The sequence below is a fragment of the Heptranchias perlo genome, chromosome 21 (genome assembly GCF_035084215.1).
Source record: "Heptranchias perlo isolate sHepPer1 chromosome 21, sHepPer1.hap1, whole genome shotgun sequence".
Taxonomy (NCBI): Eukaryota; Metazoa; Chordata; class Chondrichthyes; order Hexanchiformes; family Hexanchidae; genus Heptranchias; species Heptranchias perlo.
Window position 1 is genome coordinate 50,794,104 of NC_090345.1, and position 18,622 is coordinate 50,812,725.

At 47.6% G+C, this 18,622-nt stretch overlaps 1 protein-coding gene across 1 annotated transcript in view; it reads right to left on the reverse strand.

The window, feature by feature from the left end:
• Nucleotides 1–18,622, reverse strand: part of LOC137340229 (hexokinase HKDC1-like) — a 220,220-nt gene that overhangs the window by 92,871 nt on the left and 108,727 nt on the right. Inside the window, exons 3-7 of the mRNA XM_068002645.1 lie at nt 15,730–15,829; nt 15,454–15,637; nt 14,823–14,978; nt 4,571–4,804; nt 2,857–3,161 (exon numbers count right to left, since the gene is read on the reverse strand). Coding sequence (XP_067858746.1) covers nt 2,857–3,161; nt 4,571–4,804; nt 14,823–14,978; nt 15,454–15,637; nt 15,730–15,829 — 979 coding nt within the window. The remainder of the gene's footprint in view (nt 1–2,856; nt 3,162–4,570; nt 4,805–14,822; nt 14,979–15,453; nt 15,638–15,729; nt 15,830–18,622) is intronic.

Sequence of the window (18,622 nt, forward strand, 5' to 3'; positions counted from 1 at the left end):
CCTCTCTCCCTCTCTCTCCTCCTTTTAAACGCTCTTAAAACCTACATGTCTGATCAAGCTTTTGGTCACCTGTCGTAATCTCTGCTTGCGTGGCCCGCTGTCAAATTTTGTTTGATAATCGCACCTGCACAGCATCTTGGGATGTTTAACTGCGATAAAAAGGCTCGTCCCAGAATGGGAATGGGATTGGGCTCAGTCCAGAATGGGAATGGGATTGGGCTCAGTCCAGAATGGGAATGGGCTCAGTCCAGAATGGGAATGGGATTGGCCTCGGCTCAGAATGGGAATGGGCTCAGTCCAGAATGGGAATGTGATTTGGCTTGTCCTGGAATGGGAATGGGCTCAGTCCAGAATGGGAATGGGATTGGGCTCAGCTGAGAATTGAAATGGGCCTCGCCTGGAATGGGTCTGGGACTAGACTCAGCCCGGAATGGGAATGGGATTGTGCTTGGCCCATGATGGAAATGGAACTGGGCTCAGCCTGGAATGGTATTGGGCTCATCCCAGAATGGGAATGAGATTGAGCTGGGCCCAGAATGTGTTTGGGAATGGGCCTGACCCGGAATGGGAATGAGAATGGGACTGGGCTCGGCCCAGTATGTAAATGAAACTGGGCTCGGCCTGGAATGGGAATGGGCTCGGCCCGGAATGGGAATGGGTTTGGGTTCGGCCTGTAATGGGACTGGGCTTGGCCTGGAATGGGAATGGTATTGGGCTCATCCCAGAATGGGAATGAGATTGAGTTGGGCCCAGAATGTGTTTGGGAATGGGCCTGACCCGGAATGGGAATGAGAATGGGACTGGGCTCGGCCCAGTATGTAAATGGAACTGGGCTCGGCCTGGAATGGGAATGGGTTTGGGCTTGGCCCGGAATTGGACTGGGCTCGGCCCGGAATGGCTCAGTCACCAGCAGCACACAGCAAGGAAACATGCTTGTATGTCCCACGATTTATGGATGTGAGCTCCCAGTGGGGAGGCTCCACCTTGGAGCTATAATCATAAAACCTCCTGACTCGCCCTCTGGCTGAAGGTGGCAGCACGCGGTATTGTGGGTGTTGTATTGACTTTTACAAAAGGGCAAATGTCAACCTGACCTGACAATTCACAGCAGAGAAGTGATACCAATAGTTTTTTTGGAAATTTAAAAAAAATGAAATATATAGAAATAAAAACTTTGGGAGAAATCAAACCAGCAAACGCTGACAATGAGCCCTTGTTATAATCTAGTGTTTGAGGCCTACAAAAAGCATCAGGTCACAAAAGGTCTACTCTCCATCTTTTCTATCAGTATTTTAAACCTTTCCCAGTTTGATCCCTTCCTGACCTTGCTCTCTTCCTTTGGCTGTTTTTCTCTGGGTGGGGTTTTTGGGGTAATTTCTCCTGTTTTTGTCATTTTATCCCCTTTATCCCATGCCCTCTGCCAGGAGGCTCCAGAGACCTGCCAGGCATTACTTTCAGATAAATCCTTCCCAGCTTGGAGTTGCAGCAACAACAACTTGGATTAATATAGCCTCTTTAATGTAGGAAAATGTCCCAAGGTGCTTCACAGGAGCGTAATCAGACAGAAATTGACACGGAATCAAAGAGGTGGGTTTTAAGGAGCGTCTTAAAGCAGAGAGGTAGAGAGGTGGAGAGGTTTAGGGAGGGAATTCCAGAGCTTAGGGCCTAGGCAGCTGAAGGTACGGCCGCCAATGGTGGAGTGATTAAAATCAGGAATGCGCAAGAGGTCAGAATTGGAGGAGCGCAGAGATCTCAGAGGGTTGTAGGGCTGGAGGAGGTTACAGAGATAGGGAGGGGTGAGGCCATGGAGGGATTTGAAAACAAGGATGAGAATTTTAAAACTGAGGCGTTCCCAGACCGGGAGCCAATGTAGGTCAGTGAGCACAGGGGTGATGGATGAACGGGGCTTGGTGCGAGTTAGGATACGGGCAGTAGAGTTTTGGATGAGCTGAAGTTTATGGAAGGTGCAAGGCTGGAGGCCGGCCAGGAGATCATTGGAATAGTTGAGTCTCGAGTTAACTAGGGCACGAACAAGAGTTTCAGCAGCAGATGGGCTGAGGCGGGGTGGAGACGGGTTATATTACGGACGTGGAAGTAGGCGGTCTTGGTGATGATGATGAGAAATAGGAGGAGCCAAGAATAGATCCTTGGGGACTCCAGAGGTAGCCGTGTGGGAGCAGGAAGAGAAGCCATTGCAGGAGATTCTCTGGCTACGACTGGATAGGTAAGGATGAAACCAGGCAAGAACAGTCTCTGCTCAGTACTTCCCTGTTTAATGCAGTTCAGGTCAGGAATGGAAAGAAAGAATCTGCATTTACAGCATCTTTCACAAGCTCAGGACGTCCCAAAGTGCTTTACAGCCAATTAAGTACTTTAGAAATGTAGTTACTGTGGTAATGTGGGAAACCAAGGTAACCATGTTATACACAGTAAAGTCCCACAAACAACAGTGAGATAAATGACCAGATCATCTGTTTTAGTGATGTTGGTTGAGGGATCAATATTGGCCAGGACACCAGGGAGAACTCCCCTGCTCTTCTTCAAAATAGTGCCATGGGATCTTTTATGCCTGACAGACGGGGCTTCGGTTTAACATCTCATCGGTGCAGCTCTCCCTCAGTACTGCACTGCAGTGTCAGCCTGGATTATATACTTAAGTCTGTGGAGTGAGGCTTGACCCCATGACCTTCTGCCTCAGAGGCGAGAGAGCAACCCACTGAGCCCAGTCAACACTGAGAACAGCAGCATAACCCCCTGTGCACCTCATTCTGTGACATGGCCACACTGCCTCTGGAATACTTCTCATGGCCCTGGATGTTAAAAATGGAATTGGTGATAAATCGTCCTGTAACTCACCTGTTCCATTGGGGAATTTCTGAACGTAGGTGGATAGCATTTTTACCGTGGCAGTGTTATGGGTCTCTTTCCTTAGTCCTTGTTCCATCTCCGTTCTCATCCTTTTCATTACCTCCAGCAGTTGTCCCTGGTTGAGTTTTAACGGTGCCAGGGTCTTGTCCATATATTTACGCTGATTAACCAGCCTGTAGGCTACTGCTGTCACCATGGCAGCACCCTTCCCAGTGCCAAGCTCCGACAGAAAGAATCGCACGTCACACTCGGAGGCCAGGTTTCTAACCACTTTGTGCAATCTTTTTGCGTACCTGTCACAGAATATCACAGTGTTACCTTCCGATGTTAAACAGGATCTGAATGTCAGAGCTGCATTATGTGTTTTTAAGAAAGCAAATTTATTGCTCAATGATTCAATAGGTCGATTCACTTTGTGGCTTGGAACTGATCTACACAGGACAAGACATCTTAGATTTCACCCCGCACGTAGATCTGTACTGAGGTAGGGGAGTAAAGGAGCTACATTTGGTCTCAGTACCCTGGGCGAGGGAACAGTAAGCTAGCCACAGTTGTCCTGCTGATTACAGTCCTGCTGGAAAGTGTGTGAACATCAGGCGGGTGAGAAGAGGGTCAGACTTGGCTTGATGCCACCCACGGTGATAATAACAAACGGGAAGATAACCCCGTGGATCAGCTACTGAAGTGCAGTCGACCCCAGGGAACTCGGCCCAGGGAACTCGGCCCCAGGGAACTCGGCCCCAGGGAACTCGGGAACTCGACCCCAGGGAACTCGGCCCCAGGGAACTCGGGAACTCGGCCCCAGGGAACTCGGCCCCAGGGAACTCGACCCCAGGGAACTCGACCCCAGGGAACTCGACCCCAGGGAACTCGGGAACTCGGCCCCAGGGAACTCGACCCCAGGGAACTCGGCCCCAGGGAACTCGGCCCCAGGGAACTCGGCCCCAGGGAACTCGGGAACTCGGCCCCAGGGAACTCGGCCCCAGGGAACTCGGGAACTCGACCCCAGGGAACTCGACCCCAGGGAACTCGGCCCCAGGGAACTCGGGAACTCGACCCCAGGGAACTCGACCCCAGGGAAGTCGGCCCCAGGGAAGTCGGCCCCAGGTAAGTCGGCCCCAGGGAACTCGGCCCCAGGGAACTCGACCCCAGGGAACTCGACCCCAGGGAACTCGGCCCCAGGGAACTCGGCCCCAGGGAACTCGGGAACTCGACCCCAGGGAACTCGGCCCCAGGGAACTCGACCCCAGGGAACTCGACCCCAGGGAACTCGGCCCCAGGGAACTCGGCCCCAGGGAAGTCGGCCCCAGGGAAGTCGGCCCCAGGGAACTCGGCCCCAGGGAACTCGGGAACTCGGCCCCAGGGAACTCGGCCCCAGGGAACTCGACCCCAGGGAACTCGGCCCCAGGGAACTCGGGAACTCGACCCCAGGGAACTCGGCCCCAGGGAACTCGGCCCCAGGGAACTCGGCCCCAGAGAACTCGGCCCCAGAGAACTCGGCCCCAGGGAACTCGGGAACTTGACCCCAGGGAACTCGACCCCAGGGAACTCGGGAACTCGACCCCAGGGAACTCGACCCCAGGGAACTCGACCCCAGCAAGAGTTGGTACCTTCAGAAGGAGAGTGATTCGGGAAAGAGGAATTACTTGGAGGAAATATGGTGATTGAAGAGTATGGCTGACGGCTTGTGATGGTCACTTACTGCATATTGGTCCTGTACAGCGTCCCATCAACACCCACTGTTGTTCGCAGTCGTTTCACCTTCTTAACTTTCCTCAATCGTGTGAGAATAGCGGCCAGAGCGGCTGCACAAAGATTGGCTGAACGAAATGAAACAATGGTGCAGATGTGTCTGACAGCAACACAGTCGTCTTCAGATGGTTCCAGGTCCAGATCCAGCAGAATCTCCTTCGCATTCTGCAGACCCGATTTATAGCTAAAGGGTCAATCAGAAATAAGGAAATGTCAGTTTCTGCACAATAGTCACAGATTTTGCTGTGATAATAACAGCAGGTCTAACAGGCTCATCATAATTTATGCGCAAATCAGACAGCAACTCACGTTGACCACACACAAGCAGTAAATGTGGACATCCAGATGTTGCTGTGCCAGATGCCCTGTTCCTCTATAAGCTGTACAGAAATATATTGAACAGCGTGAAGTTCCTGCATTGACGTCATAGATACGGGCTAAACTCACCACAAAAAGCTAGGCTTGTCTATTCTGATAAAAGTGCCCTTTTAGCAGCATGGTAAGTCTCAATCACTGCCAAAACACCTCTCTGGCACTGAAAATTAACTTTAACAAGCAGAGAGCCTCAGTCCTTCAGATTTTTGTTTGAGATTTCTTTTAAAAATATATATTTTTTTACTTTTTCTTTATCTCTCTCTCTTAATCCAATCTTTCTTCCCTCTCTTTATTTCGCTCTGGACCTGATTTGACATTGAATTCACTATTCCAACTTACACTTCCTGCTTCAGACTCTGCTCGGTTTATTAGCGATTCTTCAATCTGATTGGTTAAGGAGACACACAGGACCCAGATGCCCTGTTTGGCTCTGATTGAAAGTTTACAGGCCCAGTGCAAGTCTAACCATTGGCAGTTCACCACTCACAGCACAACCTGGCCCAGGATTGTGCACAGAATGTAAGTGTGACAGGGCGAGTTCACAATTGCACTTTCACACTCCCGACAGTGCAGCCTTTGGCCCTCCATTCTACACAATACTTCTCAACCAATCCCTGCCCTTGGGCCCAGCAAAACCTTCACTCTCTCTCATCCCAGTCGTTACCCCTGGAATGGCCCCTATCTTTGCTCCCTCAAGTCCAAGGGGCACAGACTTGAGCATATCTGGCACACATCTGGTTCAGCCGTCCATCACCTGACCTGGCTGGATTGAGTTAAAGGCACTATATAAATGCAAGTTGTTGAAATTGAGACTTTTGATTTTGAAATTGACTTTAGGCAGCGGCAGCCAAGACATGAGGAGCAATGTTGCGAGTTTTGGTGTAGAGTGTGCAGTGTCATTCACCATTGGATGAAAATTCATGGGGAGTGCACATCTGAATGGCTGATATCCATTCCCAGTTGGAGCAGGAGCATGAACTTGTAAAATTACCACATAGATTTCCTTTGTCAAAGTATTGGGGGGATGGGGAGGAGAAACAATATATAAGACTGTCTAGAGATAACTGCATTTCTAGGGGGCCAACTGGGCTCGCTATATTTCCACAGTGATATGATTGCCCGTATTCATAAGTTTGTTGCATCAGAAATGACCTTATGGCCGTGGTTTCGCACTTTGACATTCACAATTTCCCCTCTTCACTTTGATGTACTGAAAATTGCATCCCAGTCAGCCCAGAACTGTAAAACTTCCGCCTATGAAAAGTCTTTGAAATGTTCTTATATGATACTTTGCCCTTGAGGACATTTCAAAGGAATAAAGTTATTGGGGTCGATCTTGACTTTGTGCAATCGATGGTATTAAATGGTGGTTGTGAATCTCTCCCCATTTTTATTTCCATTGAAGTCACTTTTACACCGTCGCACAAAGTCATGAGCTACCCCATTGTCTCAACTTTAACACCTGTAACAATCTTAAATGCCCCTCTCCTGAGGAATCCATTTCATCGTCAGACTAAACCTTCTGGATCAGAAGATTGTACACAAGCTGGGATTTTTCCTGAGGATATGAGTTTTTTAAAAATTCGTTCATGGGATGTGGGCATCGCAGGTAAGGCTGGCATTTATTGCCCATCCCTAATTGCCCTTGAGAAGGTGGTGGTGAGCCGCCTTCTTGAACCGCTGCAGTCCGTGTGGTGAAGGTTCTCCCACAGTGCTGTTAGGAAGGGAATTCCAGGATTTTGACCCAGCGACAATGAAGGAACGGCGATATATTTCCAAGTCGGGATGGTGTGTGACTTGGAGGGAAACATGCAGGTGGTGGTGTTCCCATGTGCCTGCTGCTCTTGTCCTTCTAGGTGGTAGAGGTCGCGGGTTTGGGAGGTGCTGTCGAAGAAGCCTTGGCGAGTTGCTGCAGTGCATCCTGTGGATGGTACACACTGCAGCCACAGTGCGCCGGTGGTGAAGGGAGTGAATGTTTAGGGTGGTGGATGGGGTGCCAATCAGGCGGGTTGCTTTGTCCTGGGTGGTGTCGAGCTTCTTGAGTGTTGTTGGAGCTGCACTCATCCAAGGAAGTGGAGAGTATTCCATCACACTCCTGACTTGTGCCTTGTAGATGGTGGAAAGGCTTTGGGGAGTCAGGAGGTGAGTCACTCGCCACAGAATACCCAGCCTCTGACCTGCTCTTGTAGCCACCATATTTATGTGGCTGGTCCAGTTAAGTTTCTGGTCAATGGTGACCCCCAGGATGTTGGTGGTGGGGGATTGGCCGATGGTAATGCCGTTGGATGTCAAGGGGAGGTGGTTAGACTCTCTTTTGTTGGAGATGGTCAATGCCTGGCACTTGTCTGGCACGAATGTTACTTGCCACTTATCAGCCCAAGCCTGGGTGTTGTCCAGGTCTTGCTGCATGCAGGCTCGGACTGCTTCATTATCTGAGGGGCTGCGAATGGAACTGAACACTGTGCAATCATCAGCGAACATCCCCATTTCTGACCTTATGATAGAGGGAAGGTCATTGATGAAGCAGCTGAAGATGGTTGGGCCTGGAACACTGCCCTGAGGAACTCCTGCAGCAATGTTCTGGGGCTGAGATGATTGGCCTCCAACAACCACTACCATCTTCCTTTGGGCTAGGTATGACTCCAGCCACTGGAGAGTTTTCCCTCTGATTCCCATTGACTTCAATTTTACAAGGGCTCCTTGGTGCCACACTCGGTCAAATGCTGCCTTGATGTCAAGGGCAGTCACTCTCACCTCACCTCTGGAATTCAGCTCTTTTGTCCATGTTTGAACCAAGGCTGTAATGAGGTCTGGAGCCGAGTGGTCCTGGCGGAACCCAAACTGAGCATCGGTGAGCAGATTATTGGTGATTAAGTGCCGCTTGATAGCACTGTCGACGACACCTTCCATCACTTTGCTGATGATTGAGAGTAGACTGATGGGGCGGTAATTGGCCGGATTGGATTTGTCCTGCTTTTTGTGGACAGGACATACCTGGACAATTTTCCACATTGTCGGGTAGATGCCAGTGTTGTAGCTGTACTGGAACAGTTTGGCTAGAGGCGCAGCTAGTTCTGGAGCACAAGTCTTCAGCACTACAGCCGGGATGTTGTCGGGGCCCATAGCCTTTGCTGTATTCAGTGCATTCAGCCGTTTCTTGATATCACGTGGATTGAATCGAATTGGCTGAAGACTGGCTTCTGTGATGGTGGGGATATCGGGAGGAGGCTGAGATGGATCATCCACTCGGCACTTCTGGCCGAAGATGGTTGCAAACGCTTCAGCCTTGTCTTTTGCACTCATGTGCTGCACTCCACCATCATTGAGGATGGGGATGTTCACGGAGCCTCCTCCTCCCGCTAGTTGTTTAATTGTCCACCACCATTCACGACCGGATGTGGCAGTTTGACCTAGTTTGAGTGTCTTTTAGGAACATAGGAACAGGAGGAGGCCATTCAGCCCCTTAAGCCTGTTCCATTATTGAATTAGATGATGGCTGATCAGTATCTTAACTCCATCTCCCCACCTTGGTTCCATAACCCTTAATACCCTTACCTCACAAAAATCTATCAATCTCAGTTTTGAAATTTTCAATTGACTCCCAGTCTCAACAGCTTTTGGGGGAGTGAGTTCCAGATTTCCACTCCCCTTTGTGTGAATAACTGCTTCCTGACATCACCCTTGAATGACCTTGCTCTAATTTTAAGGTTCTGCCCCCTTGTTCTGGACTCTCCCACCAGAGGAAATAATTTCTCTCTATTGACCCTATCAAATCCTTTAATCATCTTAAACTCCTCAATTCGATCATCCATAAAGGGCAAAAGGGTAACAAGGGAGAGAGTAGGGCCTCTTAAGGATCAACAAGGTCATCTATGTGCGGAACCACAAGAGATGGGTGAGATCCTGAATGAATATTTCACATCGGTATTTACGGTTGAGAAAGGCATGGATGTTAGGGAACTTGGGGAAATAAATAGTGATGTCTTGAGGAGTGTACATATTACAGAGAGGGAGGTGCTGGAAGTCTTAACGCGCATCAAGGTAGATAAATCTCCGGGACCTGATGAAATGTATCCCAGGACGTTATGGGAGGTTAGGGAGGAAATTGCGGGTCCCCTAGCAGAGATATTTGAATCATCCACCGCTACAGGTGAGGTGCCTGAAGATTGGAGGGTAGCAAATGTTGTGCCTTTGTTTAAGAAGGGCGGCAGGGAAAAGCCTGGGAACTACAGACCAGTGAGCCTGACATCTGTAGTGGGTAAGTTGTTAGAGGGTATTCTGAGGGACAGAATCTACAGGCATTTGGAGAGGCAGGGACTAATTAGGAACAGTCAGCATGGTTTTGTGAGAGGAAAATCATGTCTCACGAATTTGATTGAGTTTTTTGAAGGGGTAACCAAGAAGATAGATGAGGGCTGTGCAGTAGACGTGGTCTACATGGACTTCAGCAAAGCATTTGACAAGGTACCGCATGGTAGGTTGTTACATAAGGTTAAATCTCATGGGATCCAAGGTGAGATAGCCAATTGGATACAAAATTGGCTTGACGACAGAAGACAGAGGGTGGTTGTCGAGGGTTGTTTTTCAAACTGGATGCCTGTGTCCAGCGGTGTGCCTCAGGGATCGGTGCTGGGTCCGCTGTTATTTGTTATTTATATTAATGATTTGGATGAGAATTTAGGAGGCATGGTTAGTAAGTTTGCAGATGACACCAAGATTGGTGGCATTGTGGACAGTGAAGAAGGTTATCTAGGATTGCAACGGGATCTTGATAAATTGGGCCAGTGGGCCGATGAATGGCAGATGGAGTTTAATTTAGATAAATGTGAGGTGATGCATTTTGGTAGATCGAATCGGGCCAGGACCTACTCCGTTAATGGTAGGGCGTTGGGGAGAGTTATAGAACAAATAGATCTAGGAGTACAGGTTCATAGCTCCTTGAAAGTGGAGTCACAGGTGGATAGGGTGGTGAAGAAGGCATTCAGCATGCTTGGTTTCATTGGTCAGAACATTGAATGCAGGAGTTGGGATGTCTTGTTGAAGTTGTACAGGGCATTGGTGAGGCCACACTTGGAGTACTGTGTACAGTTCTGGTCACCCTATTATAGAAAGGATATTATTAAACTAGAAAGAGTGCAGAAAAGATTTACTAGGATGCTACCGGGACTTGATGGTTTGACTTACAGGGAGAGGTTAGACAGACTGGGACTTTATTCCCTGGAGAGTAGGAGGTTAAGGGGTGATCTTATAGAAGTCTATAAAATAATGAGGGGCATAGATAAGGTCGATAGTCAAAATCTTTTCCCAAAGGTAGGGGAGTCTATAACGAGGGGGCACAGATTTAAGGTGAGAGGGGAGAGATACAAAAGGATCCAGAGGGGCAATTTTTTCACTCAAAGGGTGGTGAGTGTCTGGAACGAGCTGCCAGAGGCAGTAGTAGAGGCGGGTACAATTTTGTCTTTTAAAAAGCATTTGGACAGTTACATGGGGAAGATGGGTATCGAGGGATATGGGCCAAGTGCAGGCAATTGGGACTAGCTTAGTGGTATAAACTGGGCGACATGGACATGTTGGGCCGAAGGGCCTGTTTCCATGTTGTAACTTCTATGATTCTATGATTCTATGATCCCTTAATCTTCTATACTCAAGGGAATACAAGCCTAATCTATACAACCTGTCCTCATAATTTAACCCTTTTATCCCCAGTATCATTTTTGTGAATCTGCGCAGCACCCCCTCCAAGGCCAATAAATCCTTCCTGAGGAGCGATGCCCAGAACTGAATGGAGTACTCCAGATGGAGCCTGACCAGAGCTCTGTACGGCTGTTACATAACTTCCACCCGATTGTATTCCAGCCCCCATTGAGATAAAGGCCAACATTCCATTAGCCTTTTAAATTATTTTTTGTACCTGTCCACTAGCTTTTAGTGATTTCTGTACTTGGACCCCTCAATCTCTCTGCTCATCCACAGTTCCGAGCTTCTCACCATTTAGAAAATACCCTGATCTTTCTAAGGTCCAAAGTGGATGACCTCACACTTTGTCCACTCACTTCATCTATCAGTGTCCCTTTTTCTGCTCCCACTATTTACTGTATCGCCTAACTTAGTGACATCAGTAAACTTGGATATACGGCTCTCTGTTCCTTCATCCAAATAATTTATAAATATCGTGAAAAACTGCGGCCCCAGTTCAGATCCCTGGGGGACTCCACTAGTCACATCCTGCCAATTTGGGTACATACCCATTACCCCCACTCTCTGTCTCCTGCCTCCTCACCAATTCCCTATCCAAGCCAATAGGTTGCCTCCAATTCCATGCGCTCTTATTTTTGTTAACAGACTCTTACGTGGATTCTTATCGAACGACTTCTGGAAGTCCATATAAGCAACATCTGTAGACACTCCCTTATCTACCACGTTAGTTACCTCCTCAAAAAATTCAATTAGGTTTGTTAGACATGACTTACCCTTTACAAATCCACGCTGGCTCTCTCTGATCAGCTCATATTTGTCCAAATGCTCAGTCACTCTGCCCCTAATAACAGATTCTAGTAACTTCACCACAACTATTAGACTAATAGGCCTATAATTTCCATGTTCATCTCTCTTATCCTTCTTAAATAGTGGAGTGACACTGGCAATTTTCCAATCCAAGGGGACAATTCCTGAATTGAGAGAGTTTTGGAAGATTGTGACTAATGCACCAACATTTTCCTCACCTACTTCTTTTAATATCCTGGGGTGGAAACCATCAGGTCCTGGAGATTTGTCTGTCTTTAGTCTCTCTTCAGAATGAGCTGCATTAAGGCTCTCAGCTCAGAGATCAGTATCAGTATCTGATATCTCAGTGAGTAAAGGGATGCCCAGTGTGTACATACCCAGTCAGACAGACTGTGTCCTTAAATACTCTAGGGATTGGGTGACACTGGCAAGGCTGCAATAGTTGTCCATCTCTAGTTGCCCTGAGAAGGTGATGGTGTTGGGCCTTCAGTGGCCTGCTAGGTCACTTCAGAAGCAACCACATAGTGTGGGACTGGAGTGACATATAAGCCAAACTGGGTAGAGGTAGCAGGCTCCCTTCCTTCGAGGGCATTAGGGACCCAGTTGAGTTTTTACAACAATCTGGCAGCTTTCATGGGGCCAGCCCACAAATCATGAGATTTGTTGATTCAGTTTCACAACTTGCTTGGAGAAAGTTGAATTAATTCCCCCTGCTTTGCTGGTCTCGAACCAGACCCCTACACTACTGTACCCAAAGGATGGAGTAAGTAGAAGGTCACTAGATGCTGCTCAATTATCCCATTTCAGCCTGGTAAGCTGTTGGAGTGTGATGATTAATCTCAATGGCCCCTGTAGCCCAGGACGGGAAGAAGAGAGGAAGAGTTTGCCCTTTTGCAGCCAGTTAAATCACCTATTCAAACTTTGTACACTGTAGCGAGCCTGAGTGATTGGTGGAGTGGAGCATAGAGCTGAATGAGATGGTTAAACTGACCAGAAAGGAATAGTAGGTCACAGACCAGCGTATATAGCCCACACTCCCTGACCGAGGTAAAAGCAATCATTCCAGCTAGAGGGAGCAGGGAACCTCCAATATCAGCAGTGATATGGCACCTATCAAACTAGTTGTGCATTATTCTCTGTAACTCACTTCTAACTATCTATTATTCCCTGTAACTCACTCCTAACTCTCCATTATTCTCTGTAACTCACTCCTAACTATCCATTATTCTCTGTAACTCACTTCTAACTATCTATTATTCCCTGTAACTCACTCCTAACTATCCATTATTCTCTGTAACTCACTTCTAACTATCTATTATTCCCTGTAACTCACTCCTAACTCTCCATTATTCTCTGTAACTCACTCCTAACTATCTATTATTCTCTGTAGCTCACTCCTAACTATCTATTATTCACTATAACTCACTCCTAACTATCTATTATTCACTATAACTCACTCCTAACTATCTATTATTCACTATAACTCACTCCTAACTATCTATTATTCCCTATAACTCACTCCCAACTATCTATTATTCTCTATAACTTATTCCTAACTATCTATTATTCACTATAACTCACTCCTAACTATCTATTATTCACTATAACTCACTCCTAACTATCTGTTATTCCCTATAACTCAATCCTAACGATGTATTATTCTCTTACTCACCCCATCCATTATTCGCTAAGTCACTCCAAACTATCTGTTATTCTCTATATCACACTCCTAACTATCTATTATTCCCTATAACTCAATTCTAACCATCTGCTATTCTCTTTACCTCACTCCTAACTAACCACTCCTAGCTAACTCCAAACTATCTTTCGTTCTCTTTAACTCACTCTGAACTATCTACTACTCTCTGTAACTCACTCCCAACTATCTATTGCTCCCCTTAACTCACTCCTAACTATCTATTATTCCCTATAATTCACTCTAAATCATCAATTAGCTGTGTAACTGCTAACTAAATATATATTATTTTCTGTAACTCACTCCTAACTCTCTATTTTTCTCTATAATTTGCTCCTATCTGTTACTCTGTAACTCACTCCTAACTATCTATTATTCTCTATAACTCAAATCTAACTATCTATTATTCTACTTAACTGACTCCTAACTACCTATTATTCTCTATAACTCGCTCCTAACTATCTGTTGCTCGCTATAACTCGCTCCAAACTATCAGTAATTTTCTATAATTCACACCTCACTATGTATTATTCACTATAACTCACTCCTATCTAATCTTCTCTATAACTCGCTCCTAAATATCTATTATTCTCTGTAACTCATTACTAACTGTCTCTTTTTCTCTATAACTTGCTCCTAACCATCTGTTATTCTCTGTAACTCACTCCTAACCATCTATTATTTTCTATAACTCGCTCCTTTTATCTGTTATTCTCTGTATTCAAATCTTTATTATTCTCTATAACTCACTCCTAACTATCTATTATTCTGTGTAATTCACTCCTAACTATCTGTTATTCTCTCAACTCATTCCTAACTTGCTATTATTCTCTATACCTCGCTCCTAATTATTTATTATTCGCTAACTCACTTCTAACTATCTATTATGCTCTTACTCACCGCATCCATTATTCGCTAACTCACTCCTAACTATCTATTATTCTCTGTAACTCACTCCTAACTATCTATTATTCTCAATAACTCACTGGTAACTCTCCGTTATTCTCTGTAACTCACTCCTAACTCTCCATTATTCTCTGTAACTCACTCCTAACTCTCCATTATTCTCTGTACTCACTCCTAACTATCTATTATTCTCTGTATCTCACTCCTAACTATCTATTATTCTCAATAACTCACTGGTAACTCTCCGTTATTCTCTGTAACTCACTCCTAACTCTCCATTATTCTCTGTAACTCACTCCTAACTCTCCATTATTCTCTGTAACTCACTCCTAAGTATCTATTATTCTCCATAACTCACTGGCAAGTCTCCATTATTCTCTGTAACCCCTCCCTCTCCCCCCGGTACCCCTCCCTCTCCCCCAGTACCCCTCCCTCTCCCCCCGGTACCCCTCCCTCTCCCCCCGGTACCCCTCCCTCTCCCCCCTGGTACCCATCCCTCTCCCCCAGTACCCCTCCCTCTCCCCCCTGGTACCCATCCCTCTCCCCCAGTACCCCTCCCTCTCCCCCCGGTACCCCTCCCTCTCCCCCCGGTACCCCTCCCTCTCCCCCCGGTACCCCTCCCTCTCCCCCCGGTACCCCTCCCTCTCCCCCCTGGTACCCATCCCTCTCCCCCGGTACCCCTTCCTCTCCCCCCCGGTACCCCTCCCTCTCCGGTACCTACTTCTGTATATCAGTGATGTTCTTGGTGTCGAACGATCCTTTGGTGAGGAGTTTTGATGAAGTCTGCCCTGTGAAGAGCAGACCCTTTCGGGCCATTTTGATGAGGATGAGCCTCACAAGTTCTCCGAGGTACATTCCAGAAATCATTTTCTCAAAGCTGAAAAACCACAAAGAAACAAGGCTTAACAACAAAGAACAACCTTCTTAAGCCATCTTGTTCCTCCCCTCTTAAAGGTTCCTCCCTGTTTCTGGGACATAGACTGGGCACCTATGTGGTATCTTTGCCTCAGAGACTGTTCTTTGTAAACCCAGGCAGTGAGCATTGATTCTTCAAACGGGGGCTTTAGAGTCAAGTATGAGCTTGTCTCCATCCAATATCCACACATACAATCGTTCTAAGGACCATCACTGGATCAGGAGCTGGAACACTGGCTCGCATCCCCCTCCCTGGTCTCGAGGTGCTGAGGACTCATCGTGCCCAAGTGCTAGCCCAGCTCGATTAGCACAGGCTAGGGATTGAACCCGGAACCTTCAGGGAAAGGCCACAAGACAGTGCCACTGGGCTGCCTTCAGAGCTCTGGAAATAATCATCTCTAATGAAGTGGACATCAAAGTAAAGCTCACTGACTTACAGCTGTTTCCCTGGATTCATGGAGCCAAAGTCTATTTCCTGATCAAACGCAGTCCTGATGTCTTCCAGCGAGCCATCGTCTCCGAACGCTCCCCACTCCGTGTTAATACACATCCGTCCTTCATCCCCCTCCACCAGGTCTATGTGTCTCAGCTGCTCCATGTAACAAGCATTAGTTCCAGTACCTGCACGTGACAGATTGTCAACTCAACAAAACTATTTCATGTGTGAAAGGAAAAATTTAAAAACCAAAAAGTGATTACAAAGACCTTATTACCGATAATAACACCAATTTCACAGTACGGGTCGTCAAATCCACAGGTCATCATGGTCCCCACTGAATCATTGACCAAAGCCAAAACGTCCACTTCATAGTCCTAACAAATCAACACCAATACACTTTCAGTAAATCAATAAAATTGCATGAGCTCCCCCTCACTATAACCTTTCCTTTTGTGAATTTTATGCATATCAAGGTGAGGCATGTTAGTGCTGGGAATGAACACTCTGTACTGTGGTCATCCAGTGTCAACATCAGACACTCCCAGGGCAGGTACAGGGTTAGATACAGAGTAAAGCTCTCTCTGCATTGACCCATCAAACACTCCCAGGGCAGGTACAGGGTTAGATACAGAGTAAAGCTCCCTCTACACTGTCCCATCAAACACTCCCAGGGCAGGTACAGGGTTAGATACAGTGTAAAGTTCCCTCTACACTGTCCCATCAAACACTCCCAGGGCAGGTACAGCACGGGTTAGATACAGAGTAAAGCTCCCTCTACACTGTCCCATCAAACACTCCCAGGGCAGGTACAGCACGGGTTAGATACAGAGTAAAGCTCCCTCTACACTGTCCCATCAAACACTCCCAGGGCAGGTACAGCACGGGTTAGATACAGAGTAAAGCTCCCTCTACACTGTCCCATCAAACACTCCCAGGGCAGGTACAGCACGGGTTAGATACAGAGTAAAGCTCCCTCTACACTGTCCCATCAAACACTCCCAGGACAGGTACAGCACGGGTTAGATAAAGAGTAAAGCTCCCTCTACACTGTCCCATCAAACACTCCCAGGGCAGGTACAGGGTTAGATACAGAGTAAAGTTCCCTCTACACTGTCCCATCAAACACTCCCAGGGCAGGTACAGGGTTAGATACAGAGTAAAGCTCCATCTACACTGTCCCATCAAACACTCCCAGGGCAGGTACAGGGTTAGATACAGAGTAAAGCTCCCTCTACACTGTCCCATCAAACACTCCCAGGGCAGGTACAGGGTTAGATACAGAGTAAAGCTCCCTCTACACTGTCCCATCAAACACTCCCAGGGCAGGTACAGGGTTAGATACAGAGTAAAGCTCCCTCTACACTGTCCCATCAAACACTCCCAGGGCAGGTACAGGGTTAGATACAGTGTAAAGCTCCCTCTACACTGTCCCATCAAACACTCCCAGGGCAGGTACAGCACGGGTTAGATACAGAGTAAAGCTCCCTCTACACTGTCCCATCAAACACTCCCAGGGCAGGTACAGCACGGGTTAGATACAGAGTAAAGCTCCATCTACACTGTCCCATCAAACACTCCCAGGGCAGGTACAGCACGGGTTAGATACAGAGTAAAGCTCCCTCTACACTGTCCCATCAAACACTCCCAGGGCAGGTACAGCACGGGTTAGATACAGAGTAAAGCTCCCTCTACACTGTCCCATCAAACACTCCCAGGACAGGTACAGCACGGGTTAGATAAAGAGTAAAGCTCCCTCTACACTGTCCCATCAAACACTCCCAGGGCAGGTACAGGGTTAGATACAGAGTAAAGCTCCCTCTACACTGTCCCATCAAACACTCCCAGGGCAGGTACAGGGTTAGATACAGAGTAAAGCTCCCTCTACACTGTCCCATCAAACACTCCCAGGACAGTTACAGGGTTAGATGCAGAGTAAAGCTCCCTCTACACTGTCCCATCAAACACTCCCAGGGTAGGTACAGGGTTAGATACAGAGTAAAGCTCCCTCTACACTGTCCCATCAAACACTCCCAGGGCAGGTACAGGGTTAGATACAGTGTAAAGCTCCCTCTACACTGTCCCATCAAACACTCCCAGGGCAGGTACAGGGTTAGATACAGTGTAAAGCTCTCTCTGCAGTGTCCCATCAAACACTCCCAGGACAGTTACAGGGTTAGATGCAGAGTAAAGCTCCCTCTACACTGTCCCATCAAACACTCCCAGGGTAGGTACAGGGTTAGATACAGAGTAAAGCTCCCTCTACACTGTCCCATCAAACACTCCCAGGACAGGTACAGGGTTAGATACAGAGTAAAGCTCCCTCTACACTGTCCCATCAAACACTCCCAGGGCAGGTACAGGGTTAGATACAGAGTAAAGTTCCCTCTACACTGTCCCATCAAACACTCCCAGGGCAGGTACAGGGTTAGATACAGAGTAAAGCTCCCTCTACACTGTCCCATCAAACACTCCCAGGGCAGGTACAGCACGGGTTAGATACAGAGTAAAGCTCCCTCTGCACTGTCCCATCAAACACTCCCAGGGCAGGTACAGCACGGGTTAGATACAGAGTAAAGCTCCCTCTACACTGTCCCATCAAACACTCCCAGGGCAGGTACAGCACGGGTTAGATACAGAGTAAAGCTCTCTCTACACTGTCCCATCAAACACTCCCAGGGCAGGTACAGCACGGGTTAGATACAGAGTAAAGCTCTCTCTACACTGTCCCATCAAACACTCCCAGGGCAGGTACAGCACGGGTTAGATACAGAGTAAAGCTCCCTCTACACTGTCCCATCAAACACTCCCAGGGCAGGTACAGCACGGGTTAGATCCAGAGTAAAGCTCCCTCTACACTGTCCCATCAAACACTCCCAGGGCAGGTACAGCAAGGGTTAGATACAGAGTAAAGCTCCCTCTACACTGTCCCATCAAACACTCCCAGGGCAGGTACAGCACGGGTTAGATACAGAGTAAAGCTCCCTCTACACTGTCCCATCAAACACTCCCAGGGCAGGTACAGGGTTCGATACAGAGTAAAGCTCCCTCTACACTGTCCCATCAAACACTCCCAGGGCAGGTACAGGGTTAGATACAGAGTAAAGCTCCCTCTACACTGTCCCGTCAAACACTCCCAGGACAGGTACAGCACGGGTTAGATACAGAGT